This window comes from Microtus oregoni, unplaced genomic scaffold (assembly GCF_018167655.1).
Source record: "Microtus oregoni isolate MIOR12 unplaced genomic scaffold, Mior012 000019F_ref0000042, whole genome shotgun sequence".
Taxonomy (NCBI): Eukaryota; Metazoa; Chordata; class Mammalia; order Rodentia; family Cricetidae; genus Microtus; species Microtus oregoni.
In genome coordinates this window covers 3,451,584-3,479,123 of record NW_024543078.1, presented here as the reverse complement: position 1 = coordinate 3,479,123, position 27,540 = coordinate 3,451,584, and the positions used below count along the sequence as shown (strand labels likewise).

The 27,540-nt window shown below is 53.7% G+C and overlaps 1 protein-coding gene across 4 annotated transcripts; it reads right to left on the bottom strand.

Annotated features, from left to right (window-relative positions):
* Positions 1 to 2,505: 2,505 nt before the first annotated feature.
* Positions 2,506 to 20,453, bottom strand: Pwwp3a (PWWP domain containing 3A, DNA repair factor). 4 transcript variants are annotated; one of them, XM_041669761.1, is made up of 14 exons: positions 20,391 to 20,453; positions 18,585 to 18,703; positions 17,966 to 18,051; positions 16,949 to 17,019; positions 14,543 to 15,325; positions 13,524 to 13,631; positions 11,076 to 11,146; positions 9,836 to 9,912; positions 9,247 to 9,307; positions 7,902 to 7,977; positions 7,459 to 7,509; positions 6,722 to 7,158; positions 5,549 to 5,637; positions 2,506 to 3,746 (listed from the first exon to the last, which is right to left on the bottom strand). In XM_041669761.1, the coding sequence occupies exons 2-14, from the start codon at positions 18,639 to 18,641 to the stop codon at positions 3,689 to 3,691; spliced, it is 2,025 nt and encodes a 674-aa protein (XP_041525695.1). In that variant the 5' UTR covers positions 18,642 to 18,703; positions 20,391 to 20,453; the 3' UTR covers positions 2,506 to 3,688. The 4 variants fall into 4 exon arrangements, with proteins under 4 accessions (XP_041525695.1, XP_041525699.1, XP_041525697.1 ...); XM_041669765.1 differs by having other exon boundaries at positions 13,524 to 13,628; positions 20,391 to 20,452; XM_041669763.1 differs by lacking the exon at positions 20,391 to 20,453 and adding an exon at positions 20,298 to 20,320.
* Positions 20,454 to 27,540: the final 7,087 nt, after the last annotated feature.

Genomic DNA, 27,540 nt, shown 5'->3' with positions numbered 1-27,540 from the left:
ATGGCAGTAGAGAACTGATCCTGAACGTTCTCCTCTGCCTTGGTACCAACATCTGCCTTCCACTCACACTCACACACACACACACACACACACACAACCAAAAATAAATAAATCTTAACACTAAATCCAAATTAACGGGAGAGTGTACTGTGTTTACACAATTGTGTCCAGTTCACAAAATGGGTAAACCACAGGAGTTCCGGTGACAGCACCCTGGCAAGCTGTGAGGAGGGCAGGCAGAGGTATGGGGTGCGGGGGGGGGGGGGGGGGGGGGGGGGGGGGAGACGGTGTGAATGCTGGGGGTGGCCTGGAGAGAGCTATGGTCTGGAAAAAATCTTCTAGGTTCTTTTGTTTTTGAGTCTGAGCTTCACTCTGCAGCCTAGGCTGGCCTTCAAGGTAATCCTCCACCCTCGACTCTACCATGCCCATCTGCAAAGAGAGTTCAGAGGGGTCCTAGGTAGGCCACAGCCAGCTGAGCCGTTCTGTATCGTGAGATTCCCCCAGCCCCAGAGCTAAGGAGTCCTGCAGGCTATTCTGGTGCTGCCTGAGCCGCACCCAAACCTTCCGTGACAGCAGCTTGTGTCCTGATAATGTCCAGCTAACTGGAGGCTGTCTCTACAGCCGCCCCTCACTGTCTCCCTGGCACCCTTGCGATGCTGACTCCGCAGGTGAGGAAAACTCAGCATGCGCAGTCCTGCGTGGACTGTAATCTGAGCATGCGCAGTCCTGTGTTGACTGTAATCTGAGGTGGACCTTTGGCAGTGCCAGGGTTAGATGAGGTTATGGGGTCCCCAGCATGGCATCGATTGACGGCTTCTCAGCGGAACATGGTGGTATCCAACTGGGATCCCGACCTTTTTAAGGCTGAAGGAGCAGATCTCTGAGTTTGAGGCCAGGCCTGTCGACATAGCAGGTTCCAGGACAGCCAGGGCTGTAGAGAGACCTTGTCTCAAGAGAAAGGGAGATAGACAGAGTGACTAGGGCGGTAGTCCTGAGAATTCAAGGCTACCTTGTGCTACTTGGTGTTTGAGGCAAACCTGGGACGACAGTGAGATTCTCACTAAATGTGGAAGGGGGCAGCCAGATAGCTTAGTAGAAGCACAGGGTGCCCCTCTCTCAAATACACACACACACACACACAAAACTCAAGCATAAGTTTGCACACACAGGCACACCACACTCAAGCACAAGTTTGCACACGCACGCACACCACACACACGCACAACTCAAGCATAAGTTTGCACACACACATGCACAATTCAAGCATAAGTTTGCACACAAACGCACACACACATCACACTCAAGCGTAAGTTTGCACAGACACACCCACTCCCACACCTACTCATCTCCCTCCCCCCAGCAAATCCTTGGGGAATAGGCAGGGTAGATTGGCGGCAGCAGCAGGGGCTTCATCACTGAAGAAGTGCTCAGCCTTAGTGTGCAGTCCTTGCCCAGCCTCTGCCCACTGCCTACTATTGACCACGAGCCTGGCAGATGGAGAGGGGTCAGGGGACAACCACGTGGGACAGACAGGTGAGACTTCCCGTTCTCTTAGCATGGCATAGTGTCACGCTCCACAGTTCACTCGCCAGTGAGTCAGGATCCTCACCCATGCCTCTATCCGCTGACCACCTGTCGCCTCTTGAGGGGGTCTGAGTCTTCATTATGTAGGGTCTGGGAGTCAGGTGACACAGGGTTGTGGTCCCTGAGCTAGAGGGGGTGTTGGCACCAGGGAGTCTAGGGATGGGGTTGGAGGCCTCAGAACCACCCCCTCCCAGTGCTGCATAAGAGAGGCCTCAGGACACCCCATCACAGCGGGGGCAAACAATGTGTTCATCCCTCCACAGGGGCTAGGAAGCCCTGAATAAGAGTCAGGTCAAAGGCCCTGAGCACAGAACAATTAAGAGCCATGGAGGATATGGGGGCACTGGCAAGGCAGGGGTGAGTCCTCTCTGGTTTCTTTTCCTTGACAGCAGGTCAAAACCTGAGGTGTAAGACCCCAAGTGTGGAGGAGAATGTGGCTACAGGACAAGATGAGACACAGGCCGTCAACACCCACAGGACACACGGCCTGAAGAGGTGCAGAGGATGGGAACACTGCTGGCCCTTCTTTAACTTGTGACCAGGCAGCACTTCTCAGTCAGTACCACACAACTGACCCTCATCTGAGACACAACAGTAAGGCCATATGGTCAGGACCAGGGCAGTGAGAATCTTGAGACACCACCGGGTAACATACAAGGGCATTTCCTGCAGTTCTGAAAGGCTCCTCACTCCCTGCCAGTTCCGCCAACTTCCCAAAGCCAACAGGAGTCACCGTTAGGTTTCTTTTTTTTTTTTTTGCTTTTTCGAGACAGGGTTTCTGGAGCTAGCTCTTGTAGACCAGGCTGGCCTCGAACTCACAGAGATCTGCCTGCCTCTGCCTCCCGAGTGCTGGGATTAAAGGCGTGCGCCACCACCGCCAGCTACACAGTTAGGTTTCTTTTGGCCATTTGGCCAAGGCCCCGAAAGCAAAAATGTGATAGTTCAATTTGGTTTCGTAGCCTCGAGGTCTGCAGACGGTCTCCATGGAAGCCCAGCTGTCCTGGGCCATCCTGGCAGCACTGTGCTGTCAGATGCAGGTGTCTAGGACCTCTCATCCTGGGGTGGCCACAGTGTGGAGGACACCCGTATGTCCCATATCCAGGAGACACTGCTGAGCACCCATGGGGCTGTGCAGCTAGGACCATTCATTACAGGCAGTGGCTTTACCCTTGCCCTTGCCGGACATCCACCTGAGTTCATGAGACACAGCTTCCGCACATCCACCTGAGGCTATGAGGCTCTGGTATCCAGCGTGGTGGCCAGCGCAGCAGGAGCTGCCTTTTTTTTTTTTAAAGATTTATTTATTTATTATATATACAGTATTCTGTCTGCAAGTATCCCTGTGGGCCAGAAGAGGGCACCAGATCTCATTACAGATGGTTGCTGGGAATTGAACTCAGGAAGAGCAGCCCGCATGCTCTTTCCCGCTGAGCCATCTCGCCAGAGCCAGGAGCTGGCTTTTCTTGCTGCCGTTCCCACAGCCCTCAGCCCCAAAGGTTTCTAGGTGAGGTGGTGGCCATGAGTACAGTGCCAAGGTTTCAGGGCACGGCTGAGTGGGGACAGGAGTATGGGGGACACACAGAGGCCACTGAGCAAACATGCCCCCACCTCCCAAAGACAGTAGCTGCAGGTTCCCACCTCCTGCTCGCCCGCCATATGAGAGTGGCAGAAAAGATTCCAGAAACTACAGAGAAGAGATAAGCAGAACACGTCAGGGAAACACAACAACGCTCTGGAAGCTGTGTGTTCCAATCAGTCTTTCCAAGTAACACAGGACCTGTCAGTCCCACATGCTGGCCACACTGCCGTGACCATGACACATGTGAGTTCAAACTCATTTATAAACGAAATAATTAAAATCAAACAAACAAAAACAAACACACGCACATACACGCACAGAAACTTCCAGAAAGTTCTGTCTGTAGCTGCCAGGAGGTTTCTGGCGTGTCAATGACATTTGATATCCTGGACTCAGTACTGAAGATGCAAGACCCACAGTTCAAAGTCAGCACACTTCTGAGCCTCTTGCTTCTAGTACATTCTTATTCTTGCAGAGCCCTCTGGCAGGGTGTGGAGGGCTCGCTGGCCAGGTGGAGGTTTGGCATCAGCGACGGCGACGGTTCCTCTCCTCCAGGAGTTCATTGTCAAAGATTTCCTTTTCCCTTCAAGAAACAAGAGATGGACTGATCAGTGGTGGCGCACGCCTTTAATCCCAGCACTCAGGAGGCAGAGGCAGGTAGATCTCTGAGTTCAGGGCCAGCCTGGTCTACAGAGCGAGTTCCAGGACAATTAAAGCTAAACAGATAAACTCTGTCTCAAAAACCAAACAGACAAAAAACATAAAAAACCCTCATCTTTGCCAGGTGAGCTTGGGATAAAACCTAGGGCTTCAAGCAAGAGTTTATGGGTGTTCCACTGAGCAACAGCCCAGGCTGACTTTTTTTTTTAATGTGTGTGATAAAAGTCTCACATAGTCCAGGCTGGTCTTGGGCTTACAGCCATCCTCCTGCCTCACTCTGTAGAATGTTATTTCGGGAGCTGAAAGAATGACTCGGGTGTTAGGACAATTTGCTGATTCAGTTCCCAGCACCCACATGGTGGCTCACAAACATTCAGAACTCCAGTTCCAGGGGATCCAGTGCCCCCTTCTGATATCTGCAGGTACCAGGCACACACACAGGCAAAGCACCCATAGTCATAAACATAGACACATCTAAAAATAAAGAGAGCATTATTTGGGGCGTGATGGGGCAGTAAGCACTGGCCTTGTTCATCTCAAGAACCACATCACAAGACAGTGCTGTGGTAGGCCTTGCTTACTAAGTCCATGCACAGACACAAATACACACGCACGCACGCTCACAATATGGAGGCCAGATGGCCGGGCGGTGGTGGCACACGCCTTTAATCCCAGCACTCGGGAGGCAGAGGCAGGCGGATCTCTGTGAGTTCGAGGCCAGCCTGGTCTACAGAGCTAGTTCCAGGACAGGCTCCAAAACCACAGAGAAACCCTGTCTCGAAAAACCAAAAAAAAAAAAAAAAAAAAAAAAAAAAAAAAAAAAAAAATATGGAGGCCAGAGAGCCATCAGGCACGAACCCTCTATCTGGGTTTTGGAGATGAAGTCTCCACTGCACTTGGTCCTTGCTGATTAGGCTGCCAGCCTTGATATGTGGTATCCTCCTGTCTCTGCCTTCCAGGGCTCAACTATCAAACACAACCACTCCCAGCTTCTTACACAGGCACTGGTGGCAACTTTACTGACTGAATGAGACATCCTCTAGCCTGGACAGCCGGCCTGGACCTCAGGCTCCTCCTCACCTCCCAACACTGGCATGAGAACAACGGATTAGTGTATTAAGTAAGGCACCTTTGACTGCTGCAGCTGGTGACTGGAAGCGTCTTCGAAAGCCCTAGCTGCCATGTCACTCAGGGTCAGAATCTTGAAAATGACAGGAGCTGCACACTTCCTGGGCGGACCACAGCGGGAGCCTCCTCCACCTAACCTGGCTGCTCGGGTGGCCCACGGCCAGCCTGGGGACGCCGACTTACCATTGGGGATAATGGGCCCCAACAAGCCTGGCAGCGTGCCCAGAGGGGGATTAGAGGCTCGGGGCCACACATCTCAAGAGTGCTGCGGGCCGACAGGAGAGGCCTCTTCATCCTGCTGCCCTGCTGACGGCTACACTGCCTCTTAATCTAGCTCTGTACCCGCTACCAGTTGCACCAGAGCAGGGGGAGCAGAGTCCACATCGCCCCGCACAAGATTATAGAGGTCTCAGGCAGAGGCGGCTCCTGCCCAGTCTCAGGGTCCTGGCTCAGAGAAGAGCCTGCAGACGTGGGCCTTTGTCCAGTCACTGTCCGGCACCTGTCTGCTGACACAGACAGCACCTGCTCCACCTTGTGGAGGAGGCTGAACAGCTGTGTTGCTACAGGGAGAGCACAGCACTCGATAAGGTGGCCTACCGGTAGCTGAGAGTAGGGCCCCGGATGTACTTCTGCTCGGCCGTCTTGTAGTCCACGCACTCCACTGCGGAGATGGCACAGATTATTGCCTGTGGGAGAACGGAAAGGGCCAGGGCTCAGTGGGCAAAGAACTAGCCAGGCATGTTTGAAGCCCTGGGTTTCATTCCCAGCACTATCACATAAAGCAGGTGTGTCCAGCCACCAGGAACAGTGAGGCTGGAGGAGTATCAAGGTCACCTTCAGCTCTCAAGGGCAGCCTTGTCTCAGCTTCCCCAGTTCTGACAGTCAGGGCCTTGGGGAGCTACCATTAGTTTAGGGAGTCACATTGTGGTTTCCGTAAACACATCTTTGTTGTTTGAAATTGTCTCTGCTGGGTATGGTGGTGACATACTCCTTTAATCTCAGCACTTGGGAGGCAGAGGCAGGTAGATCTCTGAGTTCAAGGCCAGCTTGGTCTACAAAGTTAAGTTCCAGGACAGGTAAGGTTACACAAAGAAAACTGATCTGGAAAAACTGAAGGAAAAAGAAAAAGAAAGAAAAGAAAAGAAAGAAAGAAAGAAAGAGAGAGAGAGACAGAGAAAGGAAGGAAGAAGAGAAAAGAAAAGAAAAGGTCTCACTGTGCATCTTAGGCTGGCCTGGAAGTCAGCATCCTCCTGCCTCAGTAGCTGTGTGATAAGCCTGCACAACCACACATTGGTGACAGGGTCTGTCCTGAGGTTTCCAGTAAGAACAGACAGGGTGTGAAGCTGCTCCCTGTGGGGCGTGCATGCTCAGCAGCTCCTCCACTGGCCCCATGAGGAGCTCCTCTTGGGACTGTCATACCCGACAATGCCCTGAGACAGTCAAAGTCACCCAGTTTTAAGTTACACACTGAAGTAGCCATGGTGACTTCCAGGGGACAGGTGTGGAGGTCACCCAGTACTTAGGAGGCTGAGGTAGGTAGGAAGAGCCCCAGTTTGAGGCCAGCCTGGGCTACAAGGCTAGCACACAGCCCCATCACGCATTTATTTTCCGATTTATATGGACATGTCCCAGCCATAGCAATAAGGCAACACGTCTGTCCGGGGGGCATGGGCTGACAGCTAACTGACCTGCAACTGCTTTTCCTGGAACCCCAACTGGGGACAGAGTACAAAGCCTTGTTAGTGCTGAGGATGGGGTCCGGGCACCCACCTCAGGCAGCAGCACATCCAGGATGAAACGAATGCGGTCCCCGCTGCCATGCGCAGGCACCTCCCCATCCGTGTCTCGGCAGATGCCCTGCAGGTACTCCACCACCTCATCCAGCTGTGCCTCGTCCTCCAGGTATGTCTCCACGCATGTCACATACTGGCCAGAGCTCAGGAACGTCTTCAGCCAGCGTGAGGGCTTGCGGCTGTGCAGGATGGCCCGCAGGTGGCTCTCCGCACCCTTGGCTTTTACAATGTATTCCACCAGCTTCTGGTTTGCTCTGTCCCGCGCAGCCCTGGAGCGGTCAGGCAGCACCTTCCTGCACGGCCGCCACTGTCCTGGCCGGCTGTCTCCCGCAGGCTCCTCAGGGTTCCCACTGCCCAGCTGAGGAAACCTGGTCCCCAGGACATCCTGCTGGATGGACTTGCGCACAGGGTAGCCTGCAGGGGAACACACATCAGGAGCTCACGACGCCTTCATCACTCCCCTCTCTCCAGAGCTCGCATGCCCACAAGAATCCTCATTCTCGTGGCCAGTTAGATGCCCAGTACTCCTCAGACCCCGCCTGGCACCAGCCGCCCACCTGACAAGGATGCAGAGCATCCCTGAGGGCAGCTGAGGGCACAGAGTTCTGCTCAGGATGGCACTGGCACTTGCATGCACCAAGGACAACAGGAGATCAGGATGGGCCTTCTCAGGGACCAAAGACAGACACCATGGTGAAGAACATTTATACGTACTTATATCAGCAGCATAATATTCCAAGAAAGATCCAGCGAAGGAGCCGCAGCCTGTGGAGGGCACAGGAAAGGGCCACGCTCAGACCTGCACCCTGCCAGGTCCTGTAGCTCAGGGCTTCTCAGGAGCCTTCTGGGCTATGTTTGACCCTGAGGCAGGTCTGTGGGTGCCAAGTCTGTTCATTGCCCTAGGAAGGAGCTGCCTGGGGTTCAGGGGATGGTCAAGTCACCACACAGAGGCAGTGCTGTGCAGAGGAACTGGGCCTTCAGTCAGGAGGGTTGCACCTGCCCCCACCTTCCACAGAAAAAGTATCGTCACAGGTTAGCCAGGCCAAGACAGGATGTAGGACTGGGACCACATCCACGTCAGCCCCTCCATCCTGCCCTCAGGAGATACCAATGGCGTGGTACACCCCCATACGCTCCCTGGGGTACAGCCCACATACCCAACCGCACACGGTAGTCGGTGATAAGTGACACACACCAGCCGATGGCCTGGGCGAAGTCCTCCTTGGCTCTGTCCTACAAAACCCAACAGCAGGGCACAAGTGGCCGCGGCAGTCCCACAAGCACGGAGCCTTAGTTTCCTGGGCTCAGGCCTGGGCAGGTGCTGTGCAGCCCAGGCTCATCCACTCTGCTGCAACCCAGCCCTCTCAGGGGTATGACAGACAAGCCCCTTCAGATGAAGCATCCAGCAAAGCCATCAGAGGGACAATCGAGCTTTTCAGTCTAGACAGAGGCTCATGTAGTTCAGGCCTTGTATATAATCAAGCCTGGCCCTAGAACTCCTAATCCTCCCGTCTCAGCTTCTAGCCGGCACCACCCCCCAACTCTCCCAACCAATCACCTTGGGGATGCTGCATCCCATACCCAGATTTGTGTGCATGCTCGCACGCGTGGAGGCGGTGATGGAGGCCAGGTCCTGTACTCGACTGATCTGTCTCTGCTGAGACAGTCTCACTCTGACCTGAGCTTGCCGGACTCAGCCAGACTGTGGTGAGACCTAGGGATCCCCAGTGCTGGGGTGACAGTCACATACCATGCCTTTCCCCTCAAGTGGGCTCTGGAATTCACACCCAGGCCCTCGTCCTGGTTCGTTACCAACTCTGTTAGTGAGGAGACACAGGCCTGGTGCGCACCTGCAGCAAGCCGCACCACCCTCACCTCAGTGCCCACAGCTCCCACTGTCTCCCAATGCCGCCCATCGCCCCACAGCCCGGTGCTTTGGGCTTTGAGTAAATAGAAAAAAGTAAGTGTTCCTGGCCCAGGAGAAAAAGCTCATTCCGGAAGACAAGTTCAAATCCCCTTGTAAAATTAGACGTAGCCATGGAGTGTGAGCCAGCACTCCTATGGTGAGACAGGATGGGAGACGCCAAAGTCGGAGAGCCAGCAAGCCTGGGGTACACACAACGGAAAACATGGGGCAAGGCCCGACACCCAGGGTTGTCCTCTGACCATCACACACCCTCACAAGCACGAGCGTGCACACACGCGCACACACAGAACATCCTGACCATCACACACCCTCACAAGCACGAGTGTACACACGCACACACACAGAACATCCTGACCATCACACACCCTCACAAGCACGAGTGTGCACACGCACACACACAGAACATCCTGACCATCACACACCCTCACAAGCATGAGTGTGCACATGCACACACACAGAACATCCTGACCATCACACACCCTCACAAGCATGAGTGTGCACACACAGAACAAAGGTGACAACACCAACACAATGGCTGGCGTGCGGGCACACACAGAGCACAGGCCGCCACCTACCAGCAGTGCGTGCTTTTCCTTACAATCAAAGTGCTTGAGCCTTCGAAGTGAGACGGTGATTCTTGACAGAACAGAGGCCAAGGTCAGCACAGTAGCCTCATCCCAGGGGAGGCACCCCCTCCTCCGAGACTTAACCCTAGTCTGGACTGCAACACCTCCATGGCACTGGGGGCCCAGGTCCCTAGCCCAACCAGCCACCCTCAGGTACACACAGGTGTCAAGAAGTGTCACCTAGAAGATGCCTGAAGCCTCTGAGGCCATTGTGAGAAGGGCAGCAGCTGGGGGTGCAGTTCAATCAAGAAGCGTATTCTGCTGAGGCTTTCCTGCAGTGCAGCACGTGGGGGGGTGCAGGGGGGGGTGCGGGTGCGGGGGGGGGGGCGTGCGGGGTGGGTGTGGGTGGGGTGGGTGGGTGTGGGTGCGGGGGGTGCGGGGTGGGTGCAGGGTGGGGTGGGGTGGGGTGGGATGGGTGCTGCTCTGTCTGGCTAAGGCACCAAATAGCAAGGTGGATGCTGGACTGTGTCAGAAGCTGCAGTCAGAGTACCACAGAGGTCTCTGCCCCTGCCCAGGCCCTAACCCTTAGAGTACTAACCCTCGGCCCTTAGGGTTCATGTTGCCCTCAATGAACAGCACACTGGCTTTCTTGTCTCTCCGTCGGACACTCTTGACCTGCAGGCAAATTGGAACAGCACAGCATGACTGGGGTGGAGGTGGTGCTTTCCACCTGCAATGAGGCCCTCCAGGCCTGGGCTTGGCCAGCCTAGTGCTGTGGTGTGACCCAGGCTTCAGGCCCCATTGCTTCCTGGGGCTCTGTGGTATTATGAAGCAGAATCCAGTGATTTGCATTTGGGTCTTGTTTATAAATCTTTTGTTACAAGTGCAGAAGCGCATTGTGTAGAAGCCAAGGACAACCTCAAACACTGGCCTTGCCATCTACCTTGCTTGAGACAAGGTCTCTCTATCAATGACCCAGACTAGTGGACAGAGCGTCTGGAGTTCTCCCATCTCTGCCTTCCAGCCCAGAGAGAAAGGCAGACACACTAGAGTCTGGCTCTGTGTTCTAAGAGCTAAACTCAGGCCTTCGTGCTACTATAAGCACTTTACCCACCGAGCTGGTCCACCTGGCCCACTTTGTTTTTTAGTCTCACATAAACTGGGTGGTGGCGCACGCCTTTAATCCCAGCACTTGGGAGGAAGCAGCAAGTGGATCTCTGTGAGTTTGAGGCCAGCCTGGTCTACAAGTTTCAGGACAGGCTCCAAAGTTACAGAGAAACCCTTTATCAAAAAAACAAAAGATCCAAAACAAGACACAAACCACTAAAGTTAGGTGCAAGAATAGCATCCCATGACAGGAGAGCGAGGGGTGATGATGGGGGAGTCTCCACCTAGGGAGGGTTACAGCCTGTGCCTGAATGTACCTAGGGCTGTCCTTGGCAGAGCAAGCTCACCAGCCACATGACAGACCTTCAGTGGGACTGAGACACTTTTTTTTTTTTTATTGTTTTAGACACAGATCTCATGTAGCCGACGCTGGCTTCTAACAGGCACATACCACCATGTCCACGGCATCATAGGAACTAAATTCAGGGGCCTGGATGGAGGAGACTTGAAGCATCCATTCCTGAAGTTCAGCAGAGCTCTCTGCTTACACAAGCTTTCCTGAGGAAACGTGGTGTGAATTCCACTTAGGACACCATGTTAAATGGCACTCATCAAATGACCAGGCCCCGGCTAGAGGGGGCTGTGTGCACCACGTCAGAGTTACCAGTGCTTGAGTCTTCCAGCATTAGCAGAGCCAAACTACTACCTGAGCAGGGGGAATGGGAACTTACCACGGCTGGCCAGAACGGGTATTTTTGGTATTTCAGCCAGACCAGCATCCCTACTTCAAATGATCGTGGTTCTAGGGTTCAAAAGGAAAAGAAGGCTGAGTCAGATACGCCTTAAACAAGTACAGTACAGACATAAAAAAAGAAACCCACGTTCCTGGCGACATCATTTCAACCCAACTCTAACCTCCTCATCTACCAGGAAACCCAGAGAGCTCACAGAACAGGAGTCTGAGTACCCATCATGAGCCACGGCCACGGCTGTGTCCCCGTGATAAACAACAGAGACGACCATCATGAGCCACGGCCATGGCTGTGCCCCAGTGAGAAACGACAGAGACGACCACCAAGAGCTATGGCCACGGCTGTGTCCCCGTGAGAAACGACAGAGACGACCATCATGAGCCATGGCCACGGCTGTGTCCCCAGTGATAAACGACAGAGACGACCATCATGAGCCATGGTCATGGCTGTGTCCCCAGTGAGAAACAACAGAGACGACACCAGCAACAGGATGGATGACTTCTATCCCCAAATCTCCACCTCTAAGTCTAACATGTTCCCCAAAGCAGACATTAGGATGACTGCATCCACGCAGGCACAGCGCTGCACCGAGTGGAGATTATACAGTCTCATGGCTCCCGGAATAAACTGCCCTCCTGGGAACAGCAAGTTCAAGGAATTGGAGACAGTGCGGTCACAAAAATCAAAAAACAAGATGATTTCAGAGGAAGAAAAGTCATTCTTGCCTGTGGTTTTGAGACAGGGGTCTATGTACACACAGCTGGCCTGGAACTCAGATCCACATGCCTCTGCCTCCTGTGCTGGAGTGAAGGGTGGCCGCCTTCAGCTTGCAGGGTTCCCTCTGCCTTCACCTGCTTTGCTGCATAAAACTCAACATTTTCTATTCGCCAAGAATTTCAGGAAGGCCAGGCAGTGGTGGTGCACACCTTTAATTCCAGCACTCCAGATCCAGAGGAGGGCCGATCTCTGTGAGTTCAAGGCCATCCTAGTCTACGAAGTGAGTTCCAAGACAGTCAAAACTGTTAGATAAAGAAACCCTGTCTCAGAGCTGGAGAGATGGCTCAGCAGTTAAGAGCATTGCCTGCTCTTCCAAAGGTCCTGAGTTCAATTCCCAGCAACCACATGGTGGCTCACAACCATCTGTAATGAGGTCTGGTACCCTCTTCTGGCCTTCAGGCACACACACAGAAAGAATATTGCATACATAATAAAGAAAAAGAAAGAAAGAAAGAAAGAAAGAAAGAAAGAAACCCTGTCTCAAAAAAACCAAAACCAAGCAAACAAAAGAATCCCAGGATGAGGGACTGATGTAGGGATGTAGACTGATAAGGCTTTAGCATCAGGAAAGCTATCAGGAAGTGGAGATACTGACTGCCATGTCTCCCACCATGAAATCCAAAGCTGTAAAGGGCTCACTGGGCCAGCAGGAACTCTGAGGAAGTCACAGCTCATCCAGGAGAGGCTCCAAGCACCTCAAAGACCCTGGCTGGAAACTGGCAATTGTCATGAGCTTGGTCTAGTGGGTTAAGGAAGCCATCAGCTCAAGCCTGGCATGGAAGAACACTAGACACCAAAGATCCTAAGGTCTGGAAGCTGAGGTCTCTCTGCAGCCAGTATGCCCTGATCTTCAAATTCACCCAAAGATGAGGATTTCAAGGCATAGCTCACACCAGCACCCAGGCCCTTCAACCATCCTAGATACTCAGTGGGAACTGAGCCTGGGTCCTCAGCAAGAACTTGGCTCCAGGACTCAGGCACACTAAAGGGAACAGGAGGTAAGATGGGGATGGAATCTGGCTGGTCCTCACTAAGAACCCCGGTGTGTTCTGCAGGCGTTACCTGCTCAGGAGGCTGCTGACAGCCCCCCAGCCTGCCCTGTATCATCCGGGCCGCACAGTACAGCATCCCAGTGTGTAGCAGACTCAGGAGAGGCTGAGCTGTCCCTGTGCACTCAGCAGCATGTCATTCTCGGCTGCACACCCAATTCATTTCGTACTTCTAGGGAGGATGGACTCAGGTCCCTGGACAAATGGCAAAGGTGGTTCTGCCCAACTGAGGGCAAAAGAGTCTGCATCTTGCCCAGAAAGGGACAGGACCAACACTGGTTTCCATGCAGGGCTGGCTACCTATCCTAAGCACCATTAGCGAGGAGACAAAGCTCTGGACAGGTGTCGGGTCAGGGAGAGCATAACACCCGAAACAGTGTTAGGTATGGAGGCGCACACCTTTTATCCCAGCACTCTCAAAGCAGAGACAAGGGGATCAAATTGAATTTGGGCCAGCCTGGTCTACACAGCAAGTTCCAGGCTACTTAGAGGTCACCAGTGAGACCCAGTCTAAAAACAAAAACACCACCAGCACCAAACAATAGGATGACTTTACGGAGTGGACCCTCGCCCATCGCTCTCCCGGGTGCAGTGCCCTTACCGTGATACAGAAGGATCCGGGGTGGCTCCTCCTCTTCCTCCTCTTCCTCCTCCAGCAGGGAGTGGATGGACTTGAACCCTGTGAACTCTTCTGAGGACACAGGATCTGCTGAGACAGGGGACACCAACTGATGGCCACCCCTCACCCTGCACAAAGGGCTAGGGACAAAGAACCATCTAGGATAAAGGACGGAGCCACACAGATTCAACAAGGGTGCACCCTGTGTCAGATCTGTGTTTGTCTGTCTTTAAATTCTTCTACATGTACTTGTGTGTCTGTGCATACGTGTACACATGCACATACGTGCACACACAGAAATCACAACTACTCTGTGGAATCAGACTCAGGTCACCAAGTTCAGTGTCACTGTCTCATCTGCTGAGCCACGTCACGGACCCCTCCTGTTCTGTTTAAATCCTGAGACCAGGGACAAACAAAGGGTCTCCTGCTGGCCAAGCACGTGCTCTAGCTCTAAATGCCAGCCTCAAGTAGATGCTAAAGAAAAAAAAACAGGAAGAAAAGGGCTATCAAGCGCAGCACTCGGTAACAAAGTGTGGGGACTCCAGGTGGTGAGCCTGACCTGTGGCTACACAGAGAATGAGCCCCCAGAACCAAAAGGTGACTGCAAACAAGATACAGTGGAGGGAACAAGCTGCTCGCTGTAGCCCGTGGACAAGCAGAGGGTGGCCTTGTGAAGGACCCCACTGAGTGCCATGTCTACCACTCCACACGAGTCCTGATCCCCCGCCAGAGCTCAGGGGGTCAAGGTTTGGACGGGGCCCAGCCCCTGGCTGTAGCCACACATAGGTTTCAGAAGTACCTCCAGACAGCTCCTGATGCTGGGCTCCTAATCCCCTCACTCACTCGGAATGTGCTTTGGGTGCTCTGCAGGGTCACTAACTGCTACCCCCAGTTCTGCCCGAGCTTCCACTCTCTTCAGACACAAAGAACTATGTGAGAGAAGACAAAGTCACTATACTTCAGGGGGCAGACAGACCCGGGTCCCTGTCCATGGTTACCTTCCTCTGGCTTGTCCCTGTCACTAGACCTGAGCAGCACCATGGTCTCCCCAGGCCAGTTCTGAGGGGAGGGTGCTGCCCCCACAGTTCCAGTCGCCAGCTGCCCGGGGGGTGGGTTCTGGCTTCCATCCAAGCGTGGCCTCTTTGTGGCGCGTCCTCTGCCTCTGTCAGAGGCTGGGAGCAGCCTGCTGCTGCCTGATGGCACAAACGGGTCACAGCCTTTGACCCCGGCACAGGGGTCCTCTTCTGAGGCTTGGGGGAGTAGCCCAGGTGAAGCTGGGGTCATACAGCTGTTTGCCTGTCCCTCGCTCTCGTCAACACTTTCTCCCTTGGAAAGGCAACATGCTGTTCTGCGGCGCCGGGTAGGTTTCTCTCCCAAATTCCTCCGCCTCTTCTTGGCAGTGTCCTGTTCACAGTCCAGCCGTGATCCAGCATCCTGAGACCCATCTCCAGCTGGGGAAGGTAATGCTGCTCTCAGGGTTCCGTTTTTTGTGAGGCCTATCCTGCGGTCCTCTTCAGCTGCAGGCAGTCCCGGCAGGCTTTGTGGGAGCCACTCCCTCTTGGGTGTGCACTGGGCAGCCACACTGTCACCGTCCTCGCTGCAAAAGGATGGAGAGCGAGCGCCGGGCACCCAAGAGGCGGCATCTGCATGTGGCTTCTCTTCCCTCACATGGCTTTCAGGACTCAAACTTGTCCTCTCATTCAAGACATCCAGGGCCACTCGCAGGGAGCGTCGATAGGTCAGCTCCTCCAGGGGAGTAGCTGTGACCTCATTCTGAGACGCTGTGGAGACAAAGATCCACATGATGAAGGTGCACAGGTGCCTAGCACTTGTCACTGCAGCCAGCGGCAGCAGACTCCATGACCACGCCAAGTGCCTGGAACCCGTCTTTGCAGAGCCACAGGCAGGCCCAGCACTGCTCCTGCCACACGTCCCCCGCAAAAAGAGGACAAAGCCAGGATGTGACTATATATTCACTCTGGGCTATGACTGAACAGCAGCACATACCGGAATGACCTCAGCCTGACAGGTCAACATGTGCAAAACAGCACTGTGTAGAAACACATCTGAACGTCTTGTGCTGTTCATTTGAGGGGAATTGGGACAGCTTCACACTCGCCAAGATAACTGCTTCTGTCTACCACATCCACACTTGTCGCCTGCTTAACAAAGACTAACGGGTGCTTCCAAGCAACCCCAACCCTTCAAGCCAGCACTGGGGACACCCTTGTTCTCTATGCAAGGTGGCCAGCCCAGCCTGCAGCTCCCCTGTGCGCTCCATGAAGGCCTTGCTCTGGCTGTCCTGGGCCTGCCTTGGCTGCTGGGACTTACTCTCTCAACCTGATGGCCAGGAGCCCGACACCAGCTCTGCTGGCTGGTGACTGCCGCTATCGAGGACCCTTGCCGTGGGCGCCACTGCCAGGTCTGGAGCGGGGTCAATAAGAAGTCTAGCTCAGCCACAAGAGGAGGTGTGGAGGGGCTGAACTGCGGGCCTACACACACAAAGAGGAGTCCCACCCGATACACACTGACTCCCCACTCACAATACCCGTAAGTGACATGGAGGGGGTGACATGGAATCTGACCACTCTGGCCTTTTTAATTGGCAATTTATGCATGTGTACGTATGTATTATATGTGTCTATCTCTCCTTATGTATGTTATATTCACACATATGCATATCTGGATATTGTATGTCTGCTTCTTTCTGTTTTATGTATGCACATGTGTGTCTATCTTATGTTATACATGCATGTGTGTCTTTCTGTTATGTATGCACATGTGTGTCTATCTTATGTTATATATGCATGTGTGTCTTTCTGTTATGTCTGGAACCTGGGTATGGGGTCTAATACCTGAGATCCCTGTCCTACAAAGGCTGAGGGAGGAGGACTGCCACCACCTCCAGGCCTGCTCAGGCTGCAATATGAGACTCTACCTCAAAAACTATGAAACACACACACATCGAAACAAAACAAAAACAAAACCCAACAAAACAAAACAAAAAACCCATAGAAGCAGGGAATGCAGATAGTGGTCGGCTCCCACTGCCAACACTGCCCAAACAAAAAGCCACAAACATAAACAGATAGAGCTGGCTCTGGTGTGGGGGAGTAAGTACCTACCATGCACAAGGCCCTGGGTTCTGTCCCCGGCCCACGTGAATACATCATCACAGCACTGGGGACTCAGAGCTAGGAGGATCGGGAGTTCAGGTCAGCCTCTGCTATACAGTGATTTCAAGACCAACCTGGGCTACGTGAGACCCTGTCTAAAAAAGGCTAAGGGAAAAAAGCAAGCAAATCCATTTTTCCTCCTGTGAGATGCCCCCTAACACAGGGGCGTGGAAAAGATGGACCAGTCGCTGAGGCCCAGCACGGTGGTGGCCTGGCTGGAGCCCTTACCCAGAAAGGTGGCAATATTCTCAATGTGCGATTTCTGCAGCGCCTCCACGGCTGAGCTCTTCACCTGGATCCTGCGGCGAGAAAGAGCTGGTTACTGCCACCAGCCTGCAAACCCAACTGTCCAGATGTCCCTCACGACCTTCCACTTACACCAAAAGTCACACTGAAGGAGGGACAGGGAGGGACACACTGCCGAAGTGACAAGCACAGCCAACCAGGGTGGACACGGCTTTTTCTCTCTCACCCTTTTCCTCCCCACTTTTAAGAAAGAAAAGGTCGGCTGGAGTTAAGAGTAAAAATAAATTCAAATTGGGACTTTCATGAGCAAATCCGACTTTCAACTGTACAAATAACTCCTTTGTTAGGTTTTCCGAGTAGCCGCTAATGTCACCGAGAGCTGTTTACAGCCCAGCAGGCGCGGTTTAGTTTAAAGGACACTCTTTCCTTTAAACTCAAGCATTCAATTACCTTCCCTGCCGCAGGGAGAGCGGGAGCTGGGGACTCTCAAGTGGTGGCAGGCTCTGAAGATGGTGGCAGGAAGGAGCGGGCCGCGAGACCCAGGAGACGGGCAGCCAGTGGACTCTTCAGAAGCGAGGACTGTAGCAGGGGACTATATGCGTGCCCACACCCACATCGTCCTTGCAGATGGCCCATGAAGGGTGATCAGGTACAGTACAACAGAGTCCCGCCACCCATCCGCTTTGCCGGTATGGAAACGTGTTTTTTCTTAGGGGTGCAGGGGTCTGGCACAGCCAGACCAGAAACAAAATACGCTGGTTCTTGGCAAGAGGGGAGACCCCGGCATGGCTCCCTGGAGGTAATTTCTATTTATTCGCCCTTGAGACCCCTCTCTCTGTAGATCCCTGGACCTCAAGTAAGACCTTCAATTCAAAACTGGTATCTGAAAAAACCCACTGTCTTCTCTGCAGGGCTACGAGTGTGGAGATGATGGCCCTGCTTCTCTCCTGTCTCTATCATTTGAGAAGCGAAGACAGTATTAAAAACACACACACTTACTTTTCTTTTAGTGAGAGTATTTGAACATCTAGAAATAATTCTTTTTTTCTCTTATTTTTCGCTGAAGTCTCAGTTCTGGCCAAAACCTATGTGTAGAAACAGAATTCTTATTACGACGACATGCAGGAACAGACATGTGGCACTCCCTTCCCAATGGCCACAGGATTGACCAGACACCTCATTTAAGCTCCTTTGATTCAGGCAGAGAAACTGAGGCACTTCAGCCCATGGCCATCCCAGGTTAGGGCGCAGACTCAGCAGCTCCTGCTAAACTGCCAGAAAGCACCCCTAAAACACCACAGCTATTCCCTGGGGGCTCCTAGCTGGAACTCCTGTCGTCACAGCCTTCCAAGCCTTTTTATAGCTGACTTTGGTTATTTTTATTTACTTAGTTTTTTTTTCTTTTCCTTGGTGTGAAAATAATTAAAGACAATTCCGGATATAGAGGCTCCTAAGCGCCAGACCAAACCCTGTGGAGTGAAGGAACCCCGGGAAGCGCGCCAGCAGATCTGGGTGCCAAGCATTCAGGCTCAATCCGAGGGAGCACAGTCTGATAAAGACTTTATTGTCACCAAAAGTCATTTCTAATTCTACAAATTAAGAGAATAAGGGCTGTCACCTTCGCAGGCCACAATCGCTTCTCCCATCGGCAGAGGACATACTTGGCATCCGTCATGACTTGGAGCTGTGGTAGGAAGGGGGTAGCTACGAGCTACAGGGCCTGACGCCAGAGGTGCCCTGCAACAAAATATGTGTGATAGCTTAGAAAGGCATTTGCTTGCATCCAGTGACATTTGCAACAGGAGCTTCAAGAGCAGAAGCTGGCCTCATACACAGCCTCTAGGAGACTGTTCAGCCAGAACCTGGCCACAAGACAGTCAAAGTCAAGTGCAAGGTCCTAGGACTTGGGAAGTAGCTGCATTGTTTTCCATAAGTAAAACTCAACAAATCCCCCCTTCAAGGTCGCACCCAGGGCACCCACAGCAGCTGCAGATCTTCGTTGCAGTCAAAGCTCACAACCCTCCTAGCCTCAAGCCTGATGGGTGACCACAGCACACAGAGGGCACTCATGGCTGCCCCGTTCCCTGGAAGGACAGAGACAGATGCAGGCGTTCACAACATGACACCCCTGGCAGACACAGCCAGGGCTGTGGACAGAAAAGGAAAGATGGGGGAGGGGGAACCAAAGCAGCAGGAAGGACACCAGGGACAAGGAGGGGACCCGCCAGGAGAAACAAGGGTTTATGTAGAAGAGTTTACAGGAGAAGAGGTTTCCAGAGGGGTTACGTACAGCAGAGTTGGGGGATTGATTAATACAAGGTTCTCAGCAAGGATGGAAGTTCAGGAAGCAAATAAGGACTTCTAAGCAGGTATGGGAAATCAGATAACAAAAGATGGGGCTCAGGTAGCAGAAGGTTTGGGCAGCAAATATTGGGTTCATAGCAAGGGAGGAGGTTCAAGAAGAATCAGGCAGGAGAGATGGAGTTTGCAGTAATGACTAGGTTCACAGAAGGGGAGCAATACAGGAAGCAAAGATGGGGTTCACATAAGGAACTGAGATCCAGGCTGCAAAAACTGGAGTTCAACAGGAAATGGTGTTTGCAGCAATGAGAGGACAAGCTGTGAGAGGCATAGGGCTCATGGGACTCTACCGAAACTCTAGGTTCAAACAGGGATAGGGTCTGAGCAGGATTTGGGGTTTGAACTGCAAAGAGGGAGTCCCAAAAGAAACAGGGGTTCAGTATGCACAGTGGGGCCCATGCAGGAAATTCCGAGTTCCCAGCAAGAACACAGGTTCAGGCTGCAAAGATGGGATACCAAGCAAGAAATCTGCGTTTCAGGCTGGGGAGGGGGGGAGGGGGGTGGTAGAGTAAGAAATGGGTTCACACTGCAGAGGTGGGAAACTGGGTTAATACGGAGCTTCCAGCAGAAAATTCGGGATCTCAGAAAGGACACAGGTCCAGGCTGCAAAGAGGGCAAAGATTAGGCAGAAAACTCGGGATTCAGGCTGCAGAAGAGGAGATCAGGCCGGAAATACGGGGTTCAGGCTGCAGAAGATGGGGATCAGGCCGGAAATACGGGACTCTCAGGGAGTCGGGGACTCAGGCTACAGAGAAAGGGATTCAGGTAAGAAATACAGGGTTCGCAGCAGGAAACTGGAGGTTCTCGGCACCCGCGGGGCTCGGCTGCACATGGGCTGCACTTGGGCCCTGCGCAGAACCGGACGCGGCCCAGCAGGTCCGGCCCAGCCGCCGCCCTTCCCCAGGCTCTCCGCCTGCGCCCCATCTGGCCCTCCCAAGGCCGCAGCGGGCTCACCCACCCCCTAGCCCACCCGACGCGGCGTCCGAGCCTGAGCGACCAGGCCGTGGCGATCCCAACGGCGGACGCCCGCCCGCCAACCGCCGCCGCCAGCCCAGGGGCTCACCGCCTCCACGCAGCGCAGATCCCCGCGGGCTAGGGGCGGGGTCTACCTCGCAGCGGCACCAGGCCCCGCCCACGCGCCCGCCCAATAGGAGGTGCGTACCTGCGCTTCGGTCCCGCCCCCAGACGCTAGCGGCCTCCTGCGGGCCACGCCCCATGGTGTCGGCCACGCCCCCAGCCGCCCTCCCTCCTGCCCAGCGACTTGTGGCGCGCGCAGGAAGGGCGCCCCCTGCGCCCGAGGCAGGATAAGCCTCGCGGCCGCCCCTAGCCCCAGCCCCCACGTCCCAGAGTCGACGGCGGCCTCGCTAGGCCACGCCCCATGGTGTAGCCCTGCCCCTTCCTTCCCGCAGCCTGCGGTCAAGCAGGCCCCTGTTCCTGTAGGATTCCCATCTGTGTGGCACTGTGGGTAGTCAGAGAAGGGGGGTTGCTCCTGTGCCCCTCACAGAACCTTCTAGGACCTCCCAGCTTCTGGGGTGACCCGATTCCCACTGCAGAAAGCACATCATCGAGTGAGGATGGTCGTGAGGTCCCCGAGTGCCCTCGAGCCAAGCCGGTTACTGAGTGGGAGGGGCTGCATCCAGGACCCCCATGGGGGTTGCTAGAGCTGGAAGCTTCCAGTTTGGCTGCCCACCATGAGGCTGTGACTTGAGACACTGATACTGTAAGCAGTTGTTGGTATAAGAAGATTTATATTGCTGGGCGGTGGTGGCGCACGCCTTTAATCCCAGCACTCGGGAGGCAGAGGTAGGCGGATCTCTGTGAGTTCGAGACCAGCCTGGTCTACAAGAGCTAGTTCCAGGACAGGCTCCAAAACCAGAGAAACCCTGTCTCTAAAAACCAAAATAAATCAATAAATAAAAAAGAAGGTATATTTTGTTTGCTTGGTTGGTTTTTTGTTCGTTTGTTTTCGAAACAGTTTTTCTGTGTAGCCCTGGCTGTCCTGGAACTCGCTCTGTAGACCAGGCTGGCCTCGAACTCAGAAAAATCCGGCCGGGCGGTGGTGGTGCACGCCTTTAATCCCAGCACTCGGGAGGCAGAGGCAGGCGGATCTTTGTGAGTTCGAGGCCAGCCTGGTCTACAAGAGCTAGTTCCAGGACAGGCTCCAAAGCTACAGAGAAACTCTGTCTCAAAAAAAAAAGAAAAAGAAAAATCTGCCTGTCTCTGCCTCCGGAGTGCTGGGGTTAAAGGCTGCGCCACCACTGCTTGGCCTTGCTCAAGTTCTTAACTACATTCTCTCATCTGTTTCCCCAAAGCTGCTCACCTGTGTGAAGGTCAGGATCATCCCCGGGAGACTCCAGTGTTCCTAGCAGCCCTGCGGATGTGTAGAGCAGACCCTGGTCTCTGGTTATCAGCCCTGCAGATGTGTAGAGCAGACCCTGGTCTCTGGTCATCAGCCCTGCAGATGTGTAGAGCAGACCCTGGTCTCGGCCTCTGCTTATCAGCCCTGCTGGGTCCCCACTGAGTTGTTTATTGTCTAAAATGGCTTTTATTTATCTATTTATCCATCACACATGGAGGAACTAGCTTTGCTGGCCACAGAGGTGAGGTGATGGGCCTCTATCCTGAGTTCCATCAGATGGTGGCTCTGCACCCCAAATTTTTCTAGGTCAGGTGTCAAAGTCCCAGAAGCTCAGATGGCAATTCTGGGGTCTCCCAGCAGCACTGGCCAAAGGGAGAGGGGAATTCTCTTGACGTGGTCCCCACATCGTCACTAAGCACTACTGGTCTATTATGTAAGCGTGGAAATGATGTGTGAGCAGGTAAGGTGTGTGTGTGTGTGTGTGTGTGTGTGTGAGAGAGAGAGAGAGAGAGAGAGAGAGAGAGAGAGAGAGCGCAGTGGACGGGATGTGTGTGTGTGTGAGTGGAGGGTGTGTGTGTGTGTGAGTGGAGGGTATATGTGTGTGTGTGAGTGGAGGGGGTGTGTGTGTGTGTAGGGTGTGTGTGTGTGAGTGGAGTGTGTGTGTGTGTGAGTGGAGGGTGTATGTGTGTGTGAGTGGAGGGTATGTGTGTGTGTGTGAGTGGAGGGTGTGTGTGTGTGTGGAGGGTGTGTGTGTGAGTGGAGGGTGTGTGTGTGTGTGAGTGGAGGGTGTGTGTGTGTGTGAGTGGAGGGTGTGTGTGTGAGTGGAGGGTGTGTGAGTGGAGGGTGTGTGTGTGAGTGGAGGGTGTGTGTGTGTGAGTGGAGGGTGTGTGTGTGTGAGTGGAGGGTGTGTGTGTGTGTGTGAGTGGAGGGTGTGTGTGTGTGTGTGTGAGTGGAGGGTGTGTGTGTGTGTGTGTGAGTGGAGGGTGTGTGTGTGTGAGTGGAGGGTATGTGTGTGTGTGTGAGTGGAGGGTGTGTGTGAGTGGAGGGTATGTGTGTGTGTGAGTGGAGGGTGTGTGTGTGTGTGTGAGTGGAGGGTATGTGTGTGTGTGTGAGTGGAGGGTGTGTGTGTGTGTGTGTAGGGTGTGTGTGTGTGAGTGGAGGGTGTGTGTGTGTGTGAGTGGAGGGTGTGTGTGTGTGTGTGTGTGAGTGGAGGGTGTGTGTGTGTGTGAGTGGAGGGTGTGTGTGTGTGTGTGTGAGTGGAGGGTATGTGTGTGTGTGTGTGAGTGGAGGGTGTGTGTGTGTGTGTGAGTGGAGGGTGTGTGTGTGTGTGAGTGGAGGGTATGTGTGTGTGTGTGAGTGGAGGGTGTGTGTGTGTGTGTGTGTGAGTGGAGGGTATGTGTGTGTGTGTGTGAGTGGAGGGTGTGTGTGTGTGTGTGTGTGTGTGAGTGGAGGGTGTGTGTGTGTGTGAGTGGAGGGTGTGTGTGTGTGTGTGTGTGAGTGGAGGGTATGTGTGTGTGTGTGTGTGAGTGGAGGGTATGTGTGTGTGTGTGAGTGGAGGGTGTGTGTGTGTGTGTGAGTGGAGGGTGTGTGTGTGTGTGTGAGTGGAGGGTATGTGTGTGTGTGAGTGGAGGGTGTGTGTGTGTGTGTGTGTGTGTGAGTGGAGGGTATGTGTGTGTGTGTGAGTGGAGGGTGTGTGTGTGTGTGTGTGTGAGTGGAGGGGGTGTGTCTGAGTGGAGGGGGTGTGTGTGTGTGTAGGGTGTGTGTGTGTGAGTAGAGGGTGTGTGTGTGTGTGAGTGGAGGGTGTGTGTGTGTGTGAGTGGAGGGTGTGTGTGTGTGTGTGTGTGAGTGGAGGGTGTGTGTGTGAGTGGAGGGTGTGTTTGAGCGGTGGAGGTGTGGGCAGAGCAGGTCTCTCACAAGGCTGGTTCTGTGGGTTCACACTCCCCAGCCAGGCAGAAGCAGTGAGAACAAGATATGGTGACGCAAGGGATTAGTTAGCCCAGTTCCCAGCTGGCTCGGTCCCCTCCAGCCCAGTCACTAGCTAAGCAACTAACCCATCCACCTAGTAACCTAGTAACCTGTTCATGGTTGATCCACTTATTATCTATTAACCAGTTAGCTTGGTCCCTAGTTAACCCATTCACCTGTTAACCAGTTAACTTCGTTCATAGTTAATCCATTCACCTGCTAACCAGTTAACTTGGTCCCTAGTTAACCCATTTACCCATTACTCTTTTCTTTCGTTTCAGTGAACAGATCTGCCAGAGCTGAGCACAGGGTAACCCAGACCTTGACCTCAATTGCTAACAGTTTCCTGTGGGGTCTTCTGAAGACTCTGTGATAGCGGGTGACTGTCCAGCCCCTTGGGAACTGAATCTCCTACATCAGCACTACTGCCTTGCACACATTTGTGATTGGACATCTGTAAAACTTGAGCAAGGGACCCAGGGCAGAGCAAGTGGGCACTGTAACCCCATCAACATGGTCCGAGTACAATCCAGGGCTAAGCACTGAAGCCGCCTCGGGCGCTCACTGGGTGGGCTGTTCAGTTAACAAGAAGGAAGAGCTGGGGTGACGGCTCAGGAGCTGGGGTGCTAGCTGTGCACACAAGGACCTGGGTTCCATTCCTGCACCCGTGCAGAGCTCCTCAGAGACCAAGGGCAGTGCCTGGAGCTGGCTCACCTGGTGGGAGACCCCGTCTCCAAACATGAGGTGGACAACACGGAGATTATCTCCTGGCCTCTGTGCATGGGTATTGGTTCACGCGCACGCACGTGAGCACACACGAGAGAGAGAGAGAGAGAGAGAGAGAGAGAGAGAGAGAGAACTGAGCGCGTGGAGGCATAGAGCTTGGCTAATTGCATACTGCTCTTGCAGAAGACCTGAGTCTGGCTCCCAGCATGCACATCCAGCAGCCAACGGCCGCTGTAACTCTACCTCCAGGGATATGATGCCTCTCTCCTCTTTTGACCTCCATGGCAGCTGCAGACACGTGGTTTGCATGCATACATTCACACACATGCATACACACACACTCACACACTCGTGTGCACGTGCACACACAGAGCCAAGGTAAGAGAAAGCATCCCCTTAGCTACCTGTGGGGTGTAAGTATGCTGGGGCTGCAGTGGCACAGCACACCACAGTGCACACCGCAGTGGCATGGTGCACCACAGTGCACAGCACACCACACAGCACACCGCACACCACACCGCACACCACACCACTGCACAGCACACCACTGCACAGCACATCACAGTGCACAGCACACACTGCACAGCACACACTGCACAGCACACCACTGCACAGCACACACTGTACAGCACACCACAGTGCACAGCACACACTGCACAGCACACACTGCACAGCACACACTGCACAGCACACCACTGTACAGCACACCACAGTGCACAGCACACACTGCACAGAACACACTGCACAGCACACACTGCACAGCACACCACTGCACAGCATACCACTGCACAGCACATCACAGTGCACAGCACACAGTGCACAGCACACACTGCACAGCACACACTGCACAGCACACACAGCACAGCACACCACTGCACAGCACACCACTGTACAGCACACACTGCACAGCACACACTGCACAGCACACCACTGCACAGCACACACTGCACAGCACACCACTGCACAGCACATCACTGCACAGCACACACTGCACAGCACACCACTGCACAGCACATCACTGCACAGCACACCACTGTACAGCACACCACTGTACAGCACACCACTGTACAGCACACCACTGTACAGCACACACTGCACAGCACACACTGCACAGCACACGCTGCACAGCACACGCTGCACAGCACACCACAGTGTACAGCACACCCCTGCACAGCACACCACTGTATGCACAGCACACCACTGCACAGCACATCACAGTGCACAGCACACACTGCACAGCACACCACTGCACAGCACATCACAGTGCACAGCACACCACTGCACAGCACATCACAGTGCACAGCACACCACTGCACAGCACATCACAGTGCACACCGCAGTGGCACCGCCCACAATGGCTCCTTTCTTTCATCTTGGCTTTAGTCTGACAAATGCCTTCACCAATTAAGTCCAGCAAAGCCAGAATTTCTCATTCCTGAAGATTTGCCCTAAGGACAGAATGATTAGTGGCCGAAGCTGGATGGGCAAGGACCACTCACACAGTACCAAGGCCTGGAAAACATTCCCCTAGCGTGCCAGTTGAGTTCAATGTCATCCTTAGCTACTTAGTTAAGTTTGAGGCCAGCCTGGGCTAATCGAGACCCTGTCTCAAAACAAAACTTAAAAAAAAAAAAGTAAAATAACATACCCTTAGTTGTCTTTGGTCACTGAGCCTGGGGGTGTTGGTCACCAGCCTTGGCCAGCCTAGCCACACAGATGGGCCACTTCTTACATTGCATCTAATCACCAGTCTGAGGTCCCCTGCTTCCCGGGCCACTGGCCTGCTACAGGTGCGACTGTCACTCATTCCACTCCGACAGAAGATAGGAGAGGGAATTCATTTCACCAGCTGGCTTCAGAATTCATTTTCTGAGATGCAGCCAGCCTTGTTTAGGAAAATGCCTTAATTAGTCCTGGGGGTGGCGAGAGAGGCCCAGAGGCCAGGAGATGAAAAGGGCCTGCAAAGACCCAGCCAGCCTCCTCCACGGGAGAACACAGCGGCGCCTGGCACGGAGCTGGCAAAGCTCTCAGAGGCAGAGACCAGAGATCAAGAGCCAGGGACAGATGGGACATCACAGGACCTTCAGCGGCAGTCTTGAGCCCTGGGGCTGCGGTGCAGGACGGTGAGGCATTGTCTGAGCTGGACCTGCTCATAAAGGGGGCAGAGACAGACAGGAATCGGGACCCGCCAGAGCCCTGCCTGCCTTCCACAAAGGTGGGCATTCAGAAGTCCTGAGTTCCTGAGACACTGCAGGAGTGCCAATAAATGATCACTCAGAAACAGCTCTTGGGTTTGGAGGAGGTGGCAATCCATGTGGGTCCTGCCATCACTGCCTTCCACTCTGTAGTGCAGTGATGACGACTCTTCCTGGAAACCGCGCCTAGTTTACATGGAGCCGAGGATGGACCCCAGGGCTTTGTGAGCGCTAAGCTATCTGCCGAGCGCAGGCTTGCCCATTGCTCTGTGTGGAAGGGGTGTGTGTGTGGAAGGGGTGTGTGTGTGGGAGGGGGGTGGGGGGGTCCCATTCATTTTTCAAGACAAAGTCTCATGGAACCCAGTGGAACCCAGATTAATCTTAAACTGCTGACCGTCCTGCCTCAGCAGTGCTGAGGTGATGGCCATGTGCCACCATGCATGATATCACCATGGTGATAGCGTGTGTGTGTGTGTATGTGCAGGTGTGTGTGTATGTGCAGGTGTGTGTGTATTGCAGGTGTGTGTATTTATAGATGTGCATGTTTGCAGGTGTGTGTTTGCAGGTATGTGTGTGTGCAGGTGTGGTATGTGCAGATGTGTGTTTGCAGGTGTGCGTGTTTGCAGGTGTGTGTTTGCAGGTGTGCGTGTTTGCAGGTGTGTGTGTGTGCAGGTGTGGTATGTGCAGGTGTGTGTTTGCAGGTGTGCGTGTTTGCAGGTGTGCGTGTGTATTTGCAGGTGTGTGTGTATTTGTAGATGTGCATGTTTGCAGGTGTGTGTGTATTTGCAGGTGTGGTATGTGCAGGTGTGTATGTTTGCAGGTGTGTGTATTTGCAGGTTTGTGTGTGTTTGCAGGTGTGTGTGTGTTGAGGGATTGTTAATTTTTTTTTTATTTTTGAGACAGGATTTCTCTGTGTCTTGGAGCTAGCTCTTGTAGACCAGGCTAGCCTTGAACTGGGATTAAAGGCA